The sequence below is a fragment of the Eucalyptus grandis genome, chromosome 2 (assembly GCF_016545825.1).
Source record: "Eucalyptus grandis isolate ANBG69807.140 chromosome 2, ASM1654582v1, whole genome shotgun sequence".
Lineage (NCBI taxonomy): Eukaryota > Viridiplantae > Streptophyta > Magnoliopsida > Myrtales > Myrtaceae > Eucalyptus > Eucalyptus grandis.
The window spans coordinates 54175783-54194410 of NC_052613.1; the positions used below are offsets into that span (position 1 = coordinate 54175783).

Here is an 18628-nt window from a genome sequence, read left to right on the forward strand (position 1 = left end):
TGCAAAAGAAAATGTTTTTTTTTTTTTTTAATCCTAGGAATAAAATAAAGCGCGGCGAGGGAGTAAAGTTCCCTACTTTCCCTCACTGATGGTGCCTTAATTACAGCCGAGAGCCGTTTCCGTACCCCTTCGACTCCTTTGGACCGAGGAGCTAGTAATTAAAGACTTTGTCTTGGAGGGAGAAATTCCAAACGCCCACGCGTTGCATCCCTCGAATCTCCCTCCTGTACAAGAATACTGTATTGAACGGCGATACTTCCAACGAAGCTCGAACCCAGCAGAACGTTTGAGAAAAAGATACTGCACAAAAGACAAAGCCATAGTGAACCGGTTCTGGTCGGCCCTGCGTTGCTGGGAGCAGAGAGAAGCTGCCATTACAGGTCTCTATCATCTCTCTGAACTTCCGGGATCTATTTTATTTTGAATTTAATGCGTACCCATTTCAAATCTTTGTCACTGGGTTTGTTAAGCTCGTATTTTTAGTTTAAAAAAGAAAAAGGCCACTTTATGCTGTAGAAAAGAGACTGGCTTGTGGGGTATAGTCCGGAGGAGCGTTTTTCTCAGATGGGTTTTCTGTAGTGGGAATAGAGTGATGTTTCTTTTCCACAGGCCATTTAGGTTTAGACAAGCAGAGTGTTGTCTGGAGTCTTCTGGTCTTCAGCTTCGGCAGTCAGTGCTGCGTTCTCAGGAAAGGGTGGGAAGTTGATGAAATCTTTGGTAGGTTCTGCTCGAGATTTAACACGCGGGGTTCGGACTTTTTGGGAGAGAGATATCCATGTGCGATTTTCTTCTTTTGAGCTGGTTTTGTGCGCAAGAGACTGAGTAAGTTGTCTTGTTTTCCCTCTCGATTTATCAATGTCTGTATCTTTGGGGCCTCTCAATCTGTCAGCTTTCGGCATCTATGTCTCTCCCGTGCTCAGTTTCTTCGTCTGCTGTATACTCGTTGTCCTGCTTTGGGAGGTTTCGCTAGAATGGTCTGTAGATCGCGACTCTCACCTGAGCTGGTCGCTGATTCTTGTAAAACTATGCTTATGCAACAAACGAGAAGTTACTTTGATGCCTTATTATGGCATTTGACGTATTAGAGATCCCGACGAAGAGCTTGTTCGGCCTGCCCTTCCTAGTGCTGGCACTATGCTCGGTCATTTCTAAGCTTAGCTGCATTACAGCTGGACAATATGTTTCTGGGCTGTTTGATTTTGGTGGTGTCAGATACAGTCATGGACCTCAAAATTTCTCGCCCTTTGCGGCATACTTTGTGAATCTTGTGGTTGAACACTATGTTTTTTTGTGAAGAAGGGATTCCTAATACGCTATAGAGTCAGAATAATCAATGACTGCAAAGTTGAATTAAAGTAGGTTAGTTACACTTACAAGAAGGGGCAAAAGAAAAGGAAACGGGAGGAATTGGAAATCTTTGTTACTTGCATCTCTAGACTGTAGTGAGGTTATCAACTGAACTAGAAGTTATAATGAACTGCAACTTTGGTCCCTAATTCCATTTCATGAGGTCTTCCAGTTCCAATTTCTAAACCGTATATGGCAAAGTATTACTTTTGTCTACTATTTGGCAACATTGGATAATATTCGTACCGTATGCGCTTCAGAGTTAGTTCATTTTATTGGTTTAAAGCAGGCCGCTATTCCAGATAATTTAGCTCAATAATCCTAGCAGGTCATCTTGGAATGATTTATCTCGAGGCACTGAAGCTCTGAAAGGTGACATTTAAGATTTGGCACATTCTCTCTCTTTTTCTTTTGGAATTTTAGAGAGATATTTCAGGTTGGTAGCTGCAAATGCAATTAATGATGGGAAAGGAAAAGGAAGATTCTCTTAATGCAATCATAATAAGAAATATTATCAAAGGCTTTTTGGTGCTTGGAGATTGGTTAATTTTGTAGATATAATGTACCTAATGAAGGTCTATTGGTTTCCTTATTGTTTTGAAGTAGGTTGTCAGTTTACTCAATGGCGCAAAATAAACTTTGTGGACCTGGATAGGTGAAATAAACTTCTTAGCCTTTGGGCACAAGCAGGTTGTGTTACTATAAACCAAGACTTCATGATCAATGCTATTTAGATGGAGGTGTTTGAATATTTAAATATTAAACCACACTTTCATCTAGTAACTTTTCAGAACAATTGGTTGTGGTCTCACAAAATCTTTCATGGTATTAGAGGAGGAGGTCTTGATTGTTAGAACACTTAAATATTAATTCACGCATTCATTTATCAGTTTAAGCTTTTAGAGAAATTGGCAATCCCACAAAACATTTGGTCGAAATAGATGAGCTGGTTATCTATCATACAGCTCTTTTGGGGGTTTTACGCTCGTTTTGCTAGAAGTAGGACGTGACATGGCATTTCTTTTATCGTTTATGCCTTCTGTCCTCGCCTTCATTTCCATGTAATCTTGACCCCTGCTTGAAATATGAATGCAGTCTCTAACCATGCCTTGTGGAAAATTCAATGCATTTGCAGTTTAAGCTCCATCTAAAGGCGACGAAAGAGAGTGGGAGGTTTTGTACTCCATTTTCTGGAGATGATGGGTGAAAGAGGGCTGGGGAGAATTCTTCTGCTTCTACTTCCATTCTTGCCTATTGCCTTGGGTAATTCAGAAACCCTCCTGGGTTCCTTTTTAGTCCTACTAGCTCTGATTCCTCTGCCGAATCTTTTTCTGCATTTAGTGCCTGTGAAGCATCCTGCTTCAATGGTTTATCTGGTCCTGGGGAAACAAGCTAATCCAATCAGTGGCAATTTTTGCATGGTTATACATCCTAGTTGTGACTTATGAGCTTGTCATACAGTGTTAAGTTTTTACAATCGGATTGCATACATAAGGTTTCATTGGCTTGATATTGCTTGAGGGTGTAATCAGTGGGTATAGATTTCCTTTGAAGCCAATGATGGTGATGGGCAACTTTTTGGATGGTTATACTTCCTGGTTGTGACTTATGAGCAGACTTATACATTGTTAAGGTTTATATAATAGGATTGCATACCTAAGGTTTCGTTGGCTTGATATTGCTTGAGAGTGTAATCAGTGGGTATAGATTCCTGTTGAAGCTGATGATAGTGGCACTGTCCCTGATGAAAAAGATGTTCTGTCATAGATGGTCATGATTATATCCGGCTTCACAATTCTATGTCCCTATTCAATCGTGCGTTTTTTCTTTTTCTTTTCCCATATGTATGGTAGGAAATGGGTAAGCTCTCGACTTTAATAATTTAATGTTCACTATGGATTAAACAAGTCTACTGACCTTATCAATTGGAATCTGGGGTAATCTGCGAATTCATGCGATTATATGCTTGACAATTTGCTGAGCCCCTTCACTCTCTATGATTTGCTATCTCTCATTCATTCAACTTTACTTGACATCACAAGCACATGAAGTCAGCAGGCTGCATTTTCTTCTATTCCTGAACAATATCTTGAACTGATACATCAGGTGCCTTCGTGGGAATAAACATTGGTACTGATGTTACTAACCTGCCAGAAGCTTCAGATATAGTAGCAGTCTTAAAATCCAATGAGATAACTCATGTGCGACTTTACAATGCCGATGCTCACATGTTAAAAGCCCTTGCTAACAGCGGGATCAACGTCATGGTTGGTGTCACGAATGAGGAAGTTTTAGGGATTGGGGAATATCCAGCAACAGCGGCTGCTTGGATTAACAAAAATGTTGCCGCTTACCTGCCTGCAACCAATATAACTGCAATTGCAGTTGGCAGTGAAGTTCTTACTGCAATACCTCATGCAGCTCCGGTTTTAGTTCCAGCAATGAATAACCTTCATAAAGCTTTGGTTGCCTCTAATCTCAATTTTGTTGTTAAGGTCTCGACCCCACAATCAACGGATGTAATACCGAAGCCCTTCCCTCCCTCCGCCGCAGCCTTCAACTCTTCATGGAACTCTACACTTTACCAGCTGCTTCAATTCCTGAAGAACACAAATTCCTCATACATGTTAAATGCTTATCCATATTATGGATATACTCAAGGGAATGGGATTTTCCCACTCGATTATGCTCTTTTTCGGTCACTTCCTTCGGTGAAGCAGATCGTTGACCCGAATACCCTTTTTCACTACAGCAGCATGTTTGATGCCATGGTTGATGCTACTTATTATTCTATCGAGGCTATGAATTTTTCAGGGATCCCTGTTATGGTGACAGAAACCGGCTGGCCTTGGTTTGGTGGATCAAATGAACCTGATGCGACGGCAGAAAATGCCCAAACCTTCAATAACAACTTGATCAAGCGGGTGCTTAATGGCTCAGGTCCACCTAGCCAGTCAGATGTGCCAATCAACACATACATCTATGAGTTATTTAACGAGGACAAGAGACCAGGACCTGTGTCGGAGAAAAATTGGGGCGTGTTTTTCACCAATGGGACTTCTGTGTATCCTCTCAGCTTGGGCACATCCGGCCGAATCACGGGGAACTCTTCCGGGATCTTCTGTGTAGCAAAGCAGGATGCAGATTCCGACAAGTTGCAAGATGGGCTAAACTGGGCTTGTGGTCAAGGTCATGCTAATTGCGCGGCTATTCAGGAAGGACAGCCGTGTTACTCACCCAATACTGTGGCAAACCATGCTTCATATGCCTACAATGACTATTATCAGAAGATGCAGGGTGTTGGCGGGACGTGCGATTTTCAGGGCACGGCTATGACAACTACGGTTGATCCCAGTGAGTTTCCTTCTTTTTTTTAATGTTCTTTTCTGCAAAGGACAGCTGGGATTCTGCATACAAACTGTCTATCTTCCCCTTTTTTACGAGGTGCACACGTGTTTTATGGAGGGAGAGGGTTGCAGATGGGCAGTGAATCGTCACGTTAGTTATCTCAAAAGAAAATGACATGTGAATGTGTTTTCTTTTCCTCATCAAGAAGTTGCATCACAGTTTTAAGCAAAAGTCATTAGGATTGATTCATAGACCACATTCCTAAAGCTTTGGGTAGTTTATGAGCTATGTGTTTTCTTTTCCTCATCAAGAAGTTGCATCACAGTTTTAAGCAAATGTCATTAGGATTGATTCATAGACCACATTCCTAAAGCTTTGGGTAGTTTATGAGCTCTAAATATCCTGCTTTGCTAATATTGGCACATAAAAAGGGCTGAATATGCATCTCCTTCCTGCAATACTTCGAGAGGAAACTTTCGGTTCTTTCGGTTGCTGACTTGCTGTGATGTAAATGCAGGTTACGGGTCATGTAAATTCACTGGCAGGTGAGAGATTTGTAGTATATCTTTGAAAGATCTGCTCTGCTGCCGTCATTATATACTTATTCATTTGATGTTGCGTTTGTTCTGAACGTGTTCCTTATGTGTCTGCTTTAAACAGTTCAAACTCGAGCTCCACTGTGACTACTCCGGTCGCATCTGCACCTTTCAGTCCTATAGGCGGAGGTTCGCCAACTTCAGCTGTGCTAGCCTCCAAACTAAAATACGTGATTTGCACAATCTCCGTTGTTCTTACGTTGCTTTGATGAAGGGGTGGGCGCATATTCAGCTAGAGCAGTCGATGGCGGGTTACTGGTAGATCTTGGCTGTGATGAAATTGGTGGGAGATTCTTGAGCTTAGTGAGGATTCTTGTTCATCCATCCCTTCTCATTTTTTTTGAATGTGCTTTAGAGATCCTTGCGTTTAGTTCCTCGTGGTCTGTTTTATGTCATTGTAACATTTGATTATAGAATCTGTGGATAGAGCATTGATTCTTTGGAGGGGGGGAGATGAGAATGGACCGATGCGACCGGGATCCCCTTGCTTCCTTGCAATTTCCCTGAAAATCAGCCACCAAATTATGGTAGAGAAGTAAGATGGTGTCCTTCAAATTCATCATGAGGACATGCTATCCATCTAGTGTTGCAAAATGCATGATTCGATCTTTACCCGAACAAATTTTGTCGCCATTGATTTGGATAATTAGTCTAATTGTAAAAAGCATGGCTATCGATGTTGACGGCGACAGAGCTGGCTTGCGCGGAATATAGCAAGATGTGTGCATTGTGCACCAAGTATGATCCAATTCAAAGGAACACTGAAAACATCATTCAAGTTGTTGAAATGTTCCGAGTAAACATTTCATCATACCCACATGAAAATTATCACGCATTAGCCAACCGAGATCAAAACCATTTCGAAAAGAGTAGTTAATGGGGTTTGATCGCAAATTTTTCCGAGCTTCATCGTGACCTTTTTAAGTAGAGACATTTAGCCGATAAATTCATTTTGCACACATGAACATGATTTGCCATATGTCTAGATGGAACATCATATTGCAGCGTAATAGACTTCTTTTTCTCTCTTAGAAATGATTAGTTGAAAATGTTAGCATTAGCTTCCAATTAAACTAATTTACAATTAAATCCATAGGAATTTAGCACTAGCATTTCCAGATTAAAAAAAAAAAATCCATTTGGAGTCGGTTTCAGATCAGAACCGGGTCAAGACTCAAGTTGAGTTCTGAGAATGACAATCGAGCCGATCCGGCCTATAATCCCGGCTCTAACGCGGCTCGGCGCGCAGAGAGCCGGACCGTGAAGAAGGAAAGCAGGGTAAAGCAAGAACCCTCGGCTTCGGCTGCTGCGAGCTCGCGCGTACCTGGGAAGATGAAGAGCTCCGGGATGATAGGGTCGTCGTCGGCGACGCCGTCGTCGGCGACGGCGTGGGCGTCGACGACCTCGGTGTCGTCGTCGGGGAAGAGGATACAGCGGGAGATGCTGGAGCTGAACCTGGACCCGCCTCCCTATTGCTCCGCCGGCCCCATGGGCGACAACCTCTACCACTGGGTCTCCACCATCATGGGCCCTCCAGGTTCATCTCTCCCTCTCGCTCTCTCTCTCTCTCTCTCTCTCTCTCGGTCCTGAAGCACCTAGGGTTTCCGTCCGGGAGCTACGGTTCTTGTTTGGACGCTAATCGTGGCTCTTCTTTGATCTGTAAAGCTCAGTTTTTTAACTGGTAAACCGGGGCGTTTCGTGGACAAGCAGTGATTCCTCGAATGTGGCGATTCTGGGTTGTCTGTTGCTTAATCTGATGTTTCCTTAATGTTGGATTGGTTGATGAATTCAGATCATAGCTTTGCCTTGTTTTTTTCCCTCGTGTCTGCAAAATTGTCCGGGGTTTCTTCGGCTATTGCTGCCCGTCTTGCTTGACCGGTCTGCGGGCATATGTCTTCGATGAACAGCATTTGTCATCTTGACTGATTGGTATTCATGGGATCCTGCTGTTGGTTTCCTTAGTGATCTGTTCTGTCCCCTTCTTCTCTAGTTTCGATGAGTCGATTGGTATTGCAAGGTTCTTGGTTTTCTGTAGTGACATGATGAGCATGCTCGCGTGGATGTTTCTAGGTACACCGTATGGAGGCGGGATATTTTTCCTCGACATAACTTTTCCGAGTGATTATCCATTCAATCCTCCAAAGGTTTGTCGCTTTTGCTGATTATCTCCTTAAGTTTGTCAATGGAATTTCAATAGTTGGAGTAGTTTGCATGTATGTCTATTTAAGTCACGTCAGTTCACAGGTCACATTCAAGACTCGAATTTACCATTGCAATGTTGATTCGTCCGGCAATCTTGGATTGGACATCTTGAAGGACGGTTGGAGCCCGGCACTTACGATTTCTAAAGTTCTTTTTGCCATTCGATCAATCTTCACAAATCCCGATCCGCGTATGCTTCTATGGTTGCATTTGTTTGACTCACTATATCTTCAATATTTCTTACCTGCTAGGGAAGAGTGAACTCCTTAATTGGTCACGGAATAGAAACAGATATATGGTTCTCGCATGTCAATTTTATGTTGCAAGCAAGAAACTCAGGGTGGGGTGGAAGGAATTTTTCTAGGAGAACCACCACTCAAATTCTCTTTCAAAGTAGTGCATCCTCTAAATGAAAATGCATCATGCCTCATTCAAATGCTCTCTTGTTTCAGATAATCTACTGGTTCCTGGCATTGCCCACCTGTACACAGTGGACCGCCCTAAACATGATCAACTGGCTGCTGAATGGACACTGCGATTCGCAAAGTGATGAAATTCATTAGATGGAAAGAGCAGACTACCTTGGTGTGGAACTCTTACCACAGAAGATGACAGGGTTGGCAATATGGCACGACCTAAAAAACCAACTTGATTTTGAGACTTGTAGAGATGAATATGATGCATGCCTCCTGCTCCAGCATCACGCCTTTTTCAGGTGGATTCGCGTACAGTGGCAACATGTAAAATGAGCTTGTTTACTTTAGTTTTGGTGAACAGATGTTACCGGTGAGTTAGCCTTCGGCAAATGCGGCGTTAAAATCTCAGCTGAATGATCTCTGTGAATGGAAAAATAGCCGGTGGATGATGATGGAAAAGAATCGATCGTAAGCAAATAGAGCTGTTACTTTATTACTTTATGTGCGTGGCAATCAACTTGGCAATTGTACCTCTCCATGTTCATTGGTCTTCTCTTTTCGGGCTTTACCTTATGTACTCTGCTCTGGTATCAAATATAATCGGGGCAGGAATTGAAGAGGTATTGTATGGCTGTTGAAAGTAGCCCTTCTTTCATCATCACAAGCGATGTCCAGGCACATCCTGCACCATGTACCTGGTCACACTAGTAACGAAAGAGAAAATCTATTTTTAGCAATTTAGAGTGTGCATATGACAAAATTTATGAAACATAAATCAATTTCTATTTTCCGAAGAAGTTTTTGAAAAAAAAAACGCATTTGATAACGACTCAAAATTTTTAATTCTAGAATAAAAATTCGTTTGATAACAGAACAAAATTTCTATTTTACAAAGATACCGACAAGCGGTTGGTGTCTAGCGGTCGACTTCCAACAATCAGCAACCGGTGGCGAGCAGGCGGGCGGGCGAGTGGTCAGCGTTGAGCATCCGATGGCAGTCGATTGACGTCCAACAATTAGCGGCGGGTGGCCAACGTTCGGCAATCGACGATAGGTGGGTAGGCAATGTTTGGCGTCGGGTGGCATTCATCCGGCAATCAACTTCTGACTTCTAATGATTGGCGTCCGGCAATCGACAATCGATAATCGACGTCCATGCGGCAGGTGGCCGATGGTTGACAACCAAGCAATAGGTGAGTGACAAACAATAATGAGAGTAAACGATGAAAATAATTTTAATTTCTTATATTTGTTCCAAAAATAGAAAAGCTAAAAATTTTAACTTTTGATCTCTGCTCCAAATTTATTTCTGAAATAGAAATCTATTCCATAAATTAAAAAAAAATGAAATTACATTACTAAACATATTTTTGTTCTAGAAAATTAAAACAAAAAAAACAAAAAAAATAGACAAATAGAAATTTTGTTATGTGCGCCTTAGCAACCCCATCTTTGCTTTCTTAACCTATGATTTTATAGGGGAGAATTACCAAAAAAGTCCTAAATCTATTGTAATTGTGTCAATTCGTCATAAACTTTTTTTAGCCAATTTAATCATAAATCTTTTACAATTATGCCAATTCAGTCCATTCGACCAAAATTGGCCAACCGACGATCACCGACGCCGATGTGGATGCCGGCCGTCCGCGAACGCCGATGTGGCATTTTTAAATTTTTTTAAATTTTTTTTTCTAATTTTTAATATTTTTTTGAATTTTTGAATTTTTTTTTTTCCCATCATCTTCTACGCCTCTTGGCCGACCCAGCCCGGCGGGCGAGGGGCCGACAAGGGCGAGGCCCCGCCAGATCTAGCGAGGTCAGCCTCGCCGGCCACCGGCGAGGGTCGACCTCGCCGGTGGCCGCGAGGCGACCTCCTCAACCGGAGGATCTATGGGTGGCAATCCCTCTCTCTCTCTCTCGTTTGAAGTTGCGGCGCTCGCTCGGAACCGTTCTCTCTCTTCGCCTCAATCCGTGCCTTCCAATTGCGGCTCCAGTGTGCGAGCGAGCTTGCTGCTTCCAATCGCCGCCGCATTGTGGATGGCGGGCGAGGAGCCTCGTCGACCACTGGCGAGGTCGACCCTCGCCTTGGCTGGGCGAGGAGCCTCACCAGATCCGACGGGGTCTCGCCCTCACCGGCCCTCGCCTCTGGCCGGCGCCGACTGGCCAGGAGGCGAAGAATATGATGGGAAAAAAAGAATTCAAAAAATTCAAAAAATTCAAAAAAATATTAAAAATTCAAATATATATATAAATGCCACGTCAGTGTTTACTAGACGGCCGACATCCACATTAGCGTCGGCCGGTCAATTTTGGTTGGATGGACTGAATTGGTATAATTGTAAAAGGTTTAGGACTAAATTGACAAAAAAAAAAAAAGTTTAGGATTGAATTGACGCAATTACAATAGATTTATGACTTTTTTGGTAATTCTCCCGATTTTATAGCATGTTGGTTCTCTGCACAGATGTAGTACCTACAACGGGATCTATCGTCCCATGTACCAGCACACAAGTCGTGCTTCTGATCAATTGCAATTGTCGAAGGATTACAATTTCAAACATGGCTCTGAGTCGGGATCAAGGATCTAAGCATCGATGTATCCCTACCCTTTATAGCGAAAAGGCTGTCAACTTAACCACAGGTAGTTATTCCAAAATGGACCATAAACATAACCCGGCTTATCAGGTCCAAGTTTCCAGAAGGAAATGCAGGTATATCCGTTTTCGGATCCGAAAATTTAAGGTGCTTGAATTGGGAGGTGCACGTACTTTTCTTTCTCTTGACTGACAGACGTGAGGTGGAGGATTGTAGATGTTAGGACTTTCTGGTTTGATGATCGAAATTAGATGATGGGGCTCGTCATTTTCAGATGGTTCTGGAAGTTGCCAGTTCTTTCGCGCCCATCAGATCTGGCGTTTTTCGGTCAAAACCTTGCCTCCCGACTAATCTGACTTTTGAATATGATCATCAAAATTCTGGATATTTCAATGTTCATCACACAGCACATTGCTGAAAACGTTCAACGCATGCTGCAGACTTTAAAGGTCGAGAACCAATGTTTGCGGAGAAGAGTCCAGTTTCTTAAACGCAATCATCTGTCGGTTTTAATTGTACGACAGGGTTTTTCAACATTGGATGACTGTAAATCATTTTGAATTCTAAAGCGTTGCAATGTGACAGGACTAGTGAGCTCTGTTTTATCTATAGACTCCATGATAAGACCGGAATCATTTTGGGGGTAGCCATCTGACCTGTAATTCCACTTGGAGGTGAGATCGAGTCAAGCTACTCGCAAGCAGTTCGGGCTCGTTTGATGATTACTTGAGATCGATTTGTGTAATTTCGAGTAAAGCTAGAATAGCTTCTTGAGTCGAGCTTGTCAATACTCATCTTGACAAGCCCTCTAGCTTAATCGAGCTTTCATTATTTCATCAAAAACATCTCAAAGTTGTATAAATAAACATAAAAATCTTCAAAATTACATAGCATTTATAGTCACTGAACTCGAGCTCTAACGTGACTCATAAATTGACCCTTAAACATTTTAACTGAACCAAGCTTGAGACTTGGATTTCTAGTTGAGTCGATCTCGGGTGAGAAAGTTAATACTCAATCAAGCTCGAGCTCGACTGTCCATGGACTAAACTCTGTTTGATCAAACCCCTAGGTTCCTCTTCCGGCCCTCTCATGAGACCCTCTGGTCCTACAAACCGATAGGCCATCAGGCGGGAGGGCGTGATTAAAAATCATAGAAAGACCAAAATCTCCGTTCATCAGTATATCTAGCTGGACAGAGTTTTTTAGCTCAAGAATCTGTCATAGAAAATTAGAACGCCAACAACTGCGGCATCTCCAATCTTCACACCTCGGCATGTGCATCCGAACATGCGCCATATGTCACCAGTAACTAACTCCATGTGCGGGCCTTGCAATTGAACAAGAACCGAAATTTTTTAAGAGGGTTAGAGTTGAATTCTTCAAACATTGTCATCAAGGAGATTGCCAAGCACGTGCGTAATAATAATTCCCAATCGGAAACGCATGTCTGTTCTTTGAGGGAGGATCTTCTTTAACTCGATTCGCACGGTAGACAATCTCAGACTTTTCTGAAACAACGTTGGCAAATCGCTTCTTCCGTGCGAACGGGATTAGGTTTCGGTCCGGATGGGCTACTGTACAACCTTGTGCGAGGGCAACATGAGACAAAGATAAATGAATAAAATAACGATGGAGGATCTTGCACGGTCTAGAACCTTTTCTTACGCTTCGACCTGATCGGACAATTTCCAAAAATTTCGTGCTTGAAGGGGCATTATGCCGAAGGAAGAATTGGTCCCCGTAAAAAAGGATCGCTCGTCGTGATTAATGGGTTGAAGACTTAACAGCGACGGGCGTTTGTGCTGATTGCGCTTTCGTCCCGTGGCTCGGGAAGTGGTTAGAATGATTGAGGGTTTTGGGGTAATGTGTCGCTCCGTCACTAGTCACACTTCAAAATCTTTTGAGGAAGAATTATGGAATTTGTTGAGGAGCAGGTCGAAGTTTATGCACCAAACAAAACTAACCCAAGTCGTCATCGATTCTGAAATTTCATTTGATTAGTCATAATCTGAAAGGCATCATTAGGTTCGCATCCGCATATCTTTTAAACTCGCATCAATTTCATTTAATCCCACTCCCTTTTGTCGGTCGGATCAGCTCAGCGAAGTGATTTGAATTCGTCATCGAAGACAAGGACACAAATCTCGAGGCCGTAATTATAAACAAGAAAAAAAAAATGCTTTTTTAGACAGGAGAGAAGAAATAAGTACACGGGGAAAATATAACAAATCAGGTAATCTTTAAAAAGATTTTGTAAATAGAAGTAGGAGGAAAATTCAGAATATTCTCTCCTTTTTCTTTCCTCTGGGTATCCAAACAAAGTATTAATTCAGACTCATTTGGTTTTAGTTTTTCCAGTCCTTTTTCACTTTATTTTTTTCCAATCCCTTTCACCTGTCGCTATACTCATCTTACTCATTGGATTTCCTTTGTAATCTAAATGTACTTACTAGATCCATTAATAAGACGGGCATAATTCTTTAATTATATTATTTTCTTGCCCACTTTAAGAGCCCCTTATCAACCCTTAGACCGTCTCCTTTTTTAGCATGGACAAAAACGTGATTTCATCACTTCAAATAGAGCATCCATAGGACAGATGCGCATCTAGGTATCCATCGTGCCCTGCTAGGCCCACAAAGTTCGCGATCTATCTCCTAGACCCGATTCCGTTTCGCTAATGATGCAATATGGCAATTATAGAGATGGACGCTCGAAAGCATATTACGATCAAAGAAAACTCATCATGATGTTTCTACCGATATTCACTTCCAATCAAAGCAATCAACGGGGGATGATGCAGTTTTGCTCAAATGCTCTTTTTCACCATAAAGAAGTCCTCAAAAAACACATTTCTCTTTTTTCCCCGACAAAATCGCTCAACCCAGCTGCTATAATTTACATGGTAAAAGTAAAGGCAAAAGCAAAAAGCAGCAAAATACAACGGAAAGCACCTCCCCTATATGCCTTTGATAAAAGTTTGAACTAAAGTTAACCCAAATGCTCCGAGCCAAATGACACTACTGCCCCCCTCGTCGCCGTACGAAAAGCGGAGCCGGTCGCGACTCAAGTCAACTGGCTTTTCTCAAATCTCCACGCAGCAACCCGATTGGACGAACCCGCCGAACTCGTCGGGCACGTCGCCGACCCGCTCGAATTTACCGCCCTGCCCCGCCCTCACGTAGAACCCCTGCGCCGCCCCCTGGTACTCCGACCCGGTCACCAGGGTCATGTCCCCCAGCGCCACCCCGCTCGGCCCGACCCGGACCCTCGAGTCCGACTCGGACCAGCTGACCAGCCTCCCGTCGCCCCTGAACCCGGCGACGGACGACCTCGGGCACCGGCCCGCCTCCCACACCCCCTCGGCCAGCCTCCACTCGCCGCCGGCGTACGCCTCGGCGCTGCCCTCGAACTCGCCCTGGCTATCCGTGCCGTAGCCGCTCACCACCCAGAACACGCCCCCCGCGACGATCCCCTCGCACTCGTCCCGCTCCCGCGTCATCGGGGGCAGCTCCGCCCACTCGTCCCTCCACGGGTCGTACGCCCACGCCGTCCGCAGCGCGTTCTTGTTCTCGTCGTGGCCCCCCGCCACGTAGATCCGGCCGCCGTGCGACCCCATCGCGAAGAAGGACCGCTTCGACGGCATCGGCGCGCACCGCCTCCACCGCCGCGACGCGATGTCGTAGAGGAACACGTCCGTCACCGGGTCGTAGCTCGCCGGGTCCCACCCGCCCATGACGACCAGCTTCCCGCCCTCGCAGCCGGCGACCTGGCAGAACAGGGGGAGCCCGCCCGGGTACCCAGGGACCGGGTCGAGCCGCTCCCAGGTCCGGCCGACCGGGTCGAACACGGTGATGGCGTAGCTGGGGGAGTCGCTGGGCTTCGACCCGTCGGCCTCGGGCTGCGGCAGGGGCCGAGGGAGGGCCTGGACGAGGCAGGCGACCTTGCGGGTGTACCCGAGGTGCCGGCGGTGGTGGTAGAACTCGCGGCTCTCCAGCAGCTGGTGCCAGCTCCGGCAGACCCACGAGGCGACCGGATGGGAGGCGTAGGGCAACCGGGTCAGGCACTCGAGCCCGATCTCGCCGGGCAAGCCCGGGATCAGGTCGCTCAGCTCGAAGCTTTCCATCTTTTCTTCCTCGCTTTTCTTCAGCAGTCAGTGCTCCCTTCAAGTGGGAAGTAGAAGCTCTTTCCTTCCGGGTTTAACTTAAAAAATATCGAAAGGAGAGACCCAAGGAGAGACCTTTACGGTTCGTCTTTCTTTTTTTGGGTTCGGGCACGCCCTGGGAGGGGGCACGCGGGTATTTATGCAGACGGTTGGGATAATGGGAGACGGGAGAGCAATCAGGAACTGCCACGTGTGGGGTCCGACCGGCGTGACGTGGCCGCCGTAGCCGTAAAGAATAGGAAAATATCGCCCGATTTCGAAATTCTCACCGCTAAAGTTTTGGGGGTGGGGGTGGGGTGGGGGTCCATTTCGAATCTCAATGAGTTTGGGCGGGGGACATCGGCCTTTGGATCGATCCGGCAAAGAGATGGCGAGACTTTTCGAGGGGGATTTCCGAGAGCGTTCGAGCTCTCTCTCCTCCGGGGTTGACCGGTGGTTCTGAAGGCGGGGTCCTCGTCCCTGTTGCGGATAAGGGCTGGGGAGAGGCGTGCTCGCCGATCCCGACGGAGACATCGGCACGTGACATGTTGCCTCGCGGGCCCCGCATGACGCGCCGACGAACGAGCCGGGGAGATCGGGGGCGCGTGCGCACGACACGTCGCGGATAAAGGGGGGATTGCTGACGTGTTTAGCGGTATTTATCTATTTGTGGATGAGTACCAGCGGGAGCAGGGGGGCGGGATTTTATCTATTTGGCTAAGCTTGGGGCGTGCTGCCGTTGCAGCCTGATCCCTATCACGCCGATGCCCATTTTCAGGGGGGTCCTTTTCCCTTTTTTTTAGGGTATTCCGATTTGAATTTAAGATCGACCCGTGAATTGGTGCCCCCTACCATTTTTTAAGTATTTCCTTCAAGGCCCGGAATTACAATTTACAAAGAGTATCTGGATTACCTGACGAGGAAATATTCTGCTGCACGCTTCAAATAAGAAACGTCTCTATAAAACCATCCCGTACATAGCCAATACAAAGAGTTGGATGTGGCTGACTCGACCGTGCTGAGGACACCCAACGGAACTTGAATAATATGAAAGCCAACTTTATTACCGCCATTTCGTAATACTTGATTTCAGGGGGAAGGGACGGTGATTGGTTTGTAATTGATGACGAAAATAACAGAAGGTGGGCGGATTATAAAATTGGGCAAATGGGACTTTGGCTTTGTTCGTGACATTCAGTGTAAGAACGAGAGCGATCCTTACAAATTAGTCAGCTTGTGCTGACATCTCCATAATTATTAGGGCCCACTTGATTCCGTTTCAAGAGAATATCTTTGGAAAAATGCAAACATCTTTGACTAAAGGAGCTTTTCAAAACATAAATAGCGTTTAGTGAATAGTAACTTTAACATATATTGAAAAACAATTTTGACTTAAATTCCGTTGGATAAAAATTGCATCTGTAAATGTCTTTTACTAAATTTAAAAAAAGAAAAGGCTTTTGCTATTTTCCTTTTTTGGAGTTCAGCCATTGAAAGTCAAATTTGGCCACACAGACAGCCTTGCCCAAGGTTGCCCACCTCAGGCGAGGCTACTTGAGGTTGCACAACCTCATATGACAGTCGCCTGAGATTGTGCAATCTAGACGGCGGTCACCTAGGTCGTGCAATTCAAGCCAATGGTCACCTAGATCATGAGACTAGTACTAATTAGTTCCCGATTTAATCTGGTTCCGAGGTGAAATCAAGAATTGAACCGGTTCCCAAATTCTAGGATCGGGAACTAGTAAACTTGTTGTTTTAGACCAAAAATAAAATGAAAAATGGGAAAAATTGGAAGGAATTATGATTTGTTTCTTAAGAATTTAAAATATATATATAATCAACCAATCTAGCCTGGTCGGTCAAATTCCCACCTTAGAACAAGGAACTAGATTGCTCTCATTAGGAACTGCCTAGAACTAACCAGTCCGTTCGGTCCGGCCAACTTCCATAACGCATCTTTACACACGACCTAGGTGTTGCCTAAGGCTTGACAACGATTAGCCAGCGATCATTGGTGTCTGATTGGCTTTTCAGAGAAGATGAACAATAATTGAGGGGCAATACTTGCATTCTAAAAATGTAACTTTCCAAATGACAGAGATCCTTAGAATCTTTTGGAGATGCAATTATATTTCTGTAAAGTTGAACAAAAGAACGAATCACACATCTTTGCATTTTGCCAAGAGGCTTTAGAGTCCTAAAGCCTATTGCAAATACTGAATCAAATGGGGACTTACTCTGGCTGAGGGGGCAAATGAGAATTGCTAAGGAGGGAAAAGATCGACATTGGCATCAAATATTTCTACGCAAAAAAAAAAAAAAAAAAAAAAACACAACAAACATTCGAATGTCTTTGACCACGAAACCCGTTAAGCCACAATCGAATGGTAGCAACTCGCGAATAAGCCCTTCAGCACTCGCCTAAGGGAAACGAATTGGCTCCCAAACCTCGAGGAATGCGTGAATTGCTATCATAAGTCACGAGAAGTTACGACGGAACGGATGATCGGTCCATCGATACATTGACATCGCGTTAATGGCAGGTCAAAGATAAACGAGCTGTCTCCCTCCTTCGTTCTCACTTTGTTCACAAAAAAGAAAAGAGGAAAAATAAAAAGCCCACGTCCATAGTCAACTCCGCCACCGGTGACGTGACCATCTATAATCTTTATTATTATAAACATCATAATTTTTTGGGCGGTTTGAAAATCGAGGGGACAAAAAAAGAAAGAAAAAAAGAAAAAAACAAGAAGTATCAATTTGCAGTAGTGCTTAGGCGTGGACACAGCCATCACGAAAACAAAGTGGGGCCAATTAGCGTGTCGAAGCGTTGCGTAATTATTTAGGTATTAAAATATGTAAATTTATTGTTAATCATTTACTCGAGTTATTATGCGCTTTAGATTAGGTCCGGGTAGGGCATGCACATGCAAGTTAAGCTGGACCTGTCCTTTTCGGGCACACCGCCGGTTGGATTGGTGTTTGCCCCAGTGTGCATTATTCGGGATTTGTCCTGACGCACGAGAAAAGCTTCTAGAAGCAAATAATGGCGATGCCGATTGCGATGCCGGAGCCAAAGTGAAATTATAAAAAGAAAACAACAGGAACCAGAGAGAGAGAGCTTCTAGAACGCAATTCCGACCCTAAATGGGCTCTTTTGTCATTTTGCTAATCACTCTTTAGCCTTTTGCAGCTAGAGATTCCCCACGATGGGCCCCAAAAAGAGAGAGAGACAGACGAGCCGAAGTGAACTCGCACCACAGGCAACCATGATTGCGCGCATTAACCACTTTCGGACACGATTTTTAAAGTTTTCTTCTCTAATCTTTTTCCCCTCCTTTGCCCAGGAGTGTTGCTCGGGAACGATGATGACCCTAACACTAAGGAGATTCCTTTACTTTGATCTAATCTATAATATTGATCCTGAATTTTTTAATTTTGATTCAATATCTAATGTCAACCTTAAGTTTGTAAGTTTTTTTGATACGATCTCTAAATCTTGGTCCCTCGTGAAATGTGGTTCTTGAAATTTTAAATATCTTCATATAATTTATGGACTATATTGAGTAAGTTAAGAGTCTGAGGATGATATTACATATTAAGTCAAAATTCAGATACCATATTACATATTAAACCGAAATTCATAGACTATTTACTCATGTAAGTGTAGAAAATTATTCACATAAACAACTAATTAATCAAGAATAATTGGATCCATATATATTATTGTAAAACACCAAGATCAATAAGCACAACGGAATTAAAGTGTACCCATTTGAGTCATTGTTTCACTTGAAGAAAAATATATCACTATGATAATTAGAGATCTATTAAAATGACAAATCTTCCACTCTATGACCTATTTCAGTATAACAGCTTTCAATGGGATTAAACGACTTATGGGTATAACATTCCCTTTTATAAGCTAGAGAGAAGACATAGTAAATCCTAATCAATAGCGTGTCAATTGGACC

At 44.0% G+C, this 18628-nt stretch overlaps 3 protein-coding genes across 4 annotated transcripts; 2 read left to right on the forward strand and 1 right to left on the reverse strand.

Annotated features, from left to right (window-relative positions):
* The first annotated feature begins 170 nt into the window (after positions 1–170).
* On the forward strand, positions 171–5868 carry LOC104433781 (glucan endo-1,3-beta-glucosidase 4). Of its 2 annotated transcripts, none has more exons than XM_010046647.3 (5): positions 171–380; positions 2483–2610; positions 3454–4701; positions 5213–5240; positions 5356–5868. In XM_010046647.3, the coding sequence occupies exons 2-5, from the start codon at positions 2544–2546 to the stop codon at positions 5498–5500; spliced, it is 1488 nt and encodes a 495-aa protein (XP_010044949.2). In that variant the 5' UTR covers positions 171–380; positions 2483–2543; the 3' UTR covers positions 5501–5868. The 2 variants fall into 2 exon arrangements, with proteins under 2 accessions (XP_010044949.2, XP_010044948.2); XM_010046646.3 differs by lacking the exon at positions 171–380 and adding an exon at positions 514–822.
* A 632-nt stretch (positions 5869–6500) lies between these two features.
* Positions 6501–8552, forward strand: LOC104433783 (constitutive photomorphogenesis protein 10). Its single transcript, XM_010046649.3, has 4 exons — positions 6501–6828; positions 7362–7435; positions 7536–7683; positions 7946–8552. Exons 1-4 carry the CDS (start codon positions 6624–6626, stop codon positions 8041–8043), a joined length of 525 nt encoding a protein of 174 aa, XP_010044951.2. The 5' UTR covers positions 6501–6623; the 3' UTR covers positions 8044–8552.
* Positions 8553–13310: 4758 nt separating this feature from the next.
* On the reverse strand, positions 13311–14794 carry LOC104433784 (F-box/kelch-repeat protein At2g44130). Its single transcript, XM_010046650.3, has one exon. The coding sequence runs from the start codon at positions 14631–14633 to the stop codon at positions 13593–13595; it is 1041 nt and encodes a 346-aa protein (XP_010044952.2). The 5' UTR covers positions 14634–14794; the 3' UTR covers positions 13311–13592.
* Positions 14795–18628: the final 3834 nt, after the last annotated feature.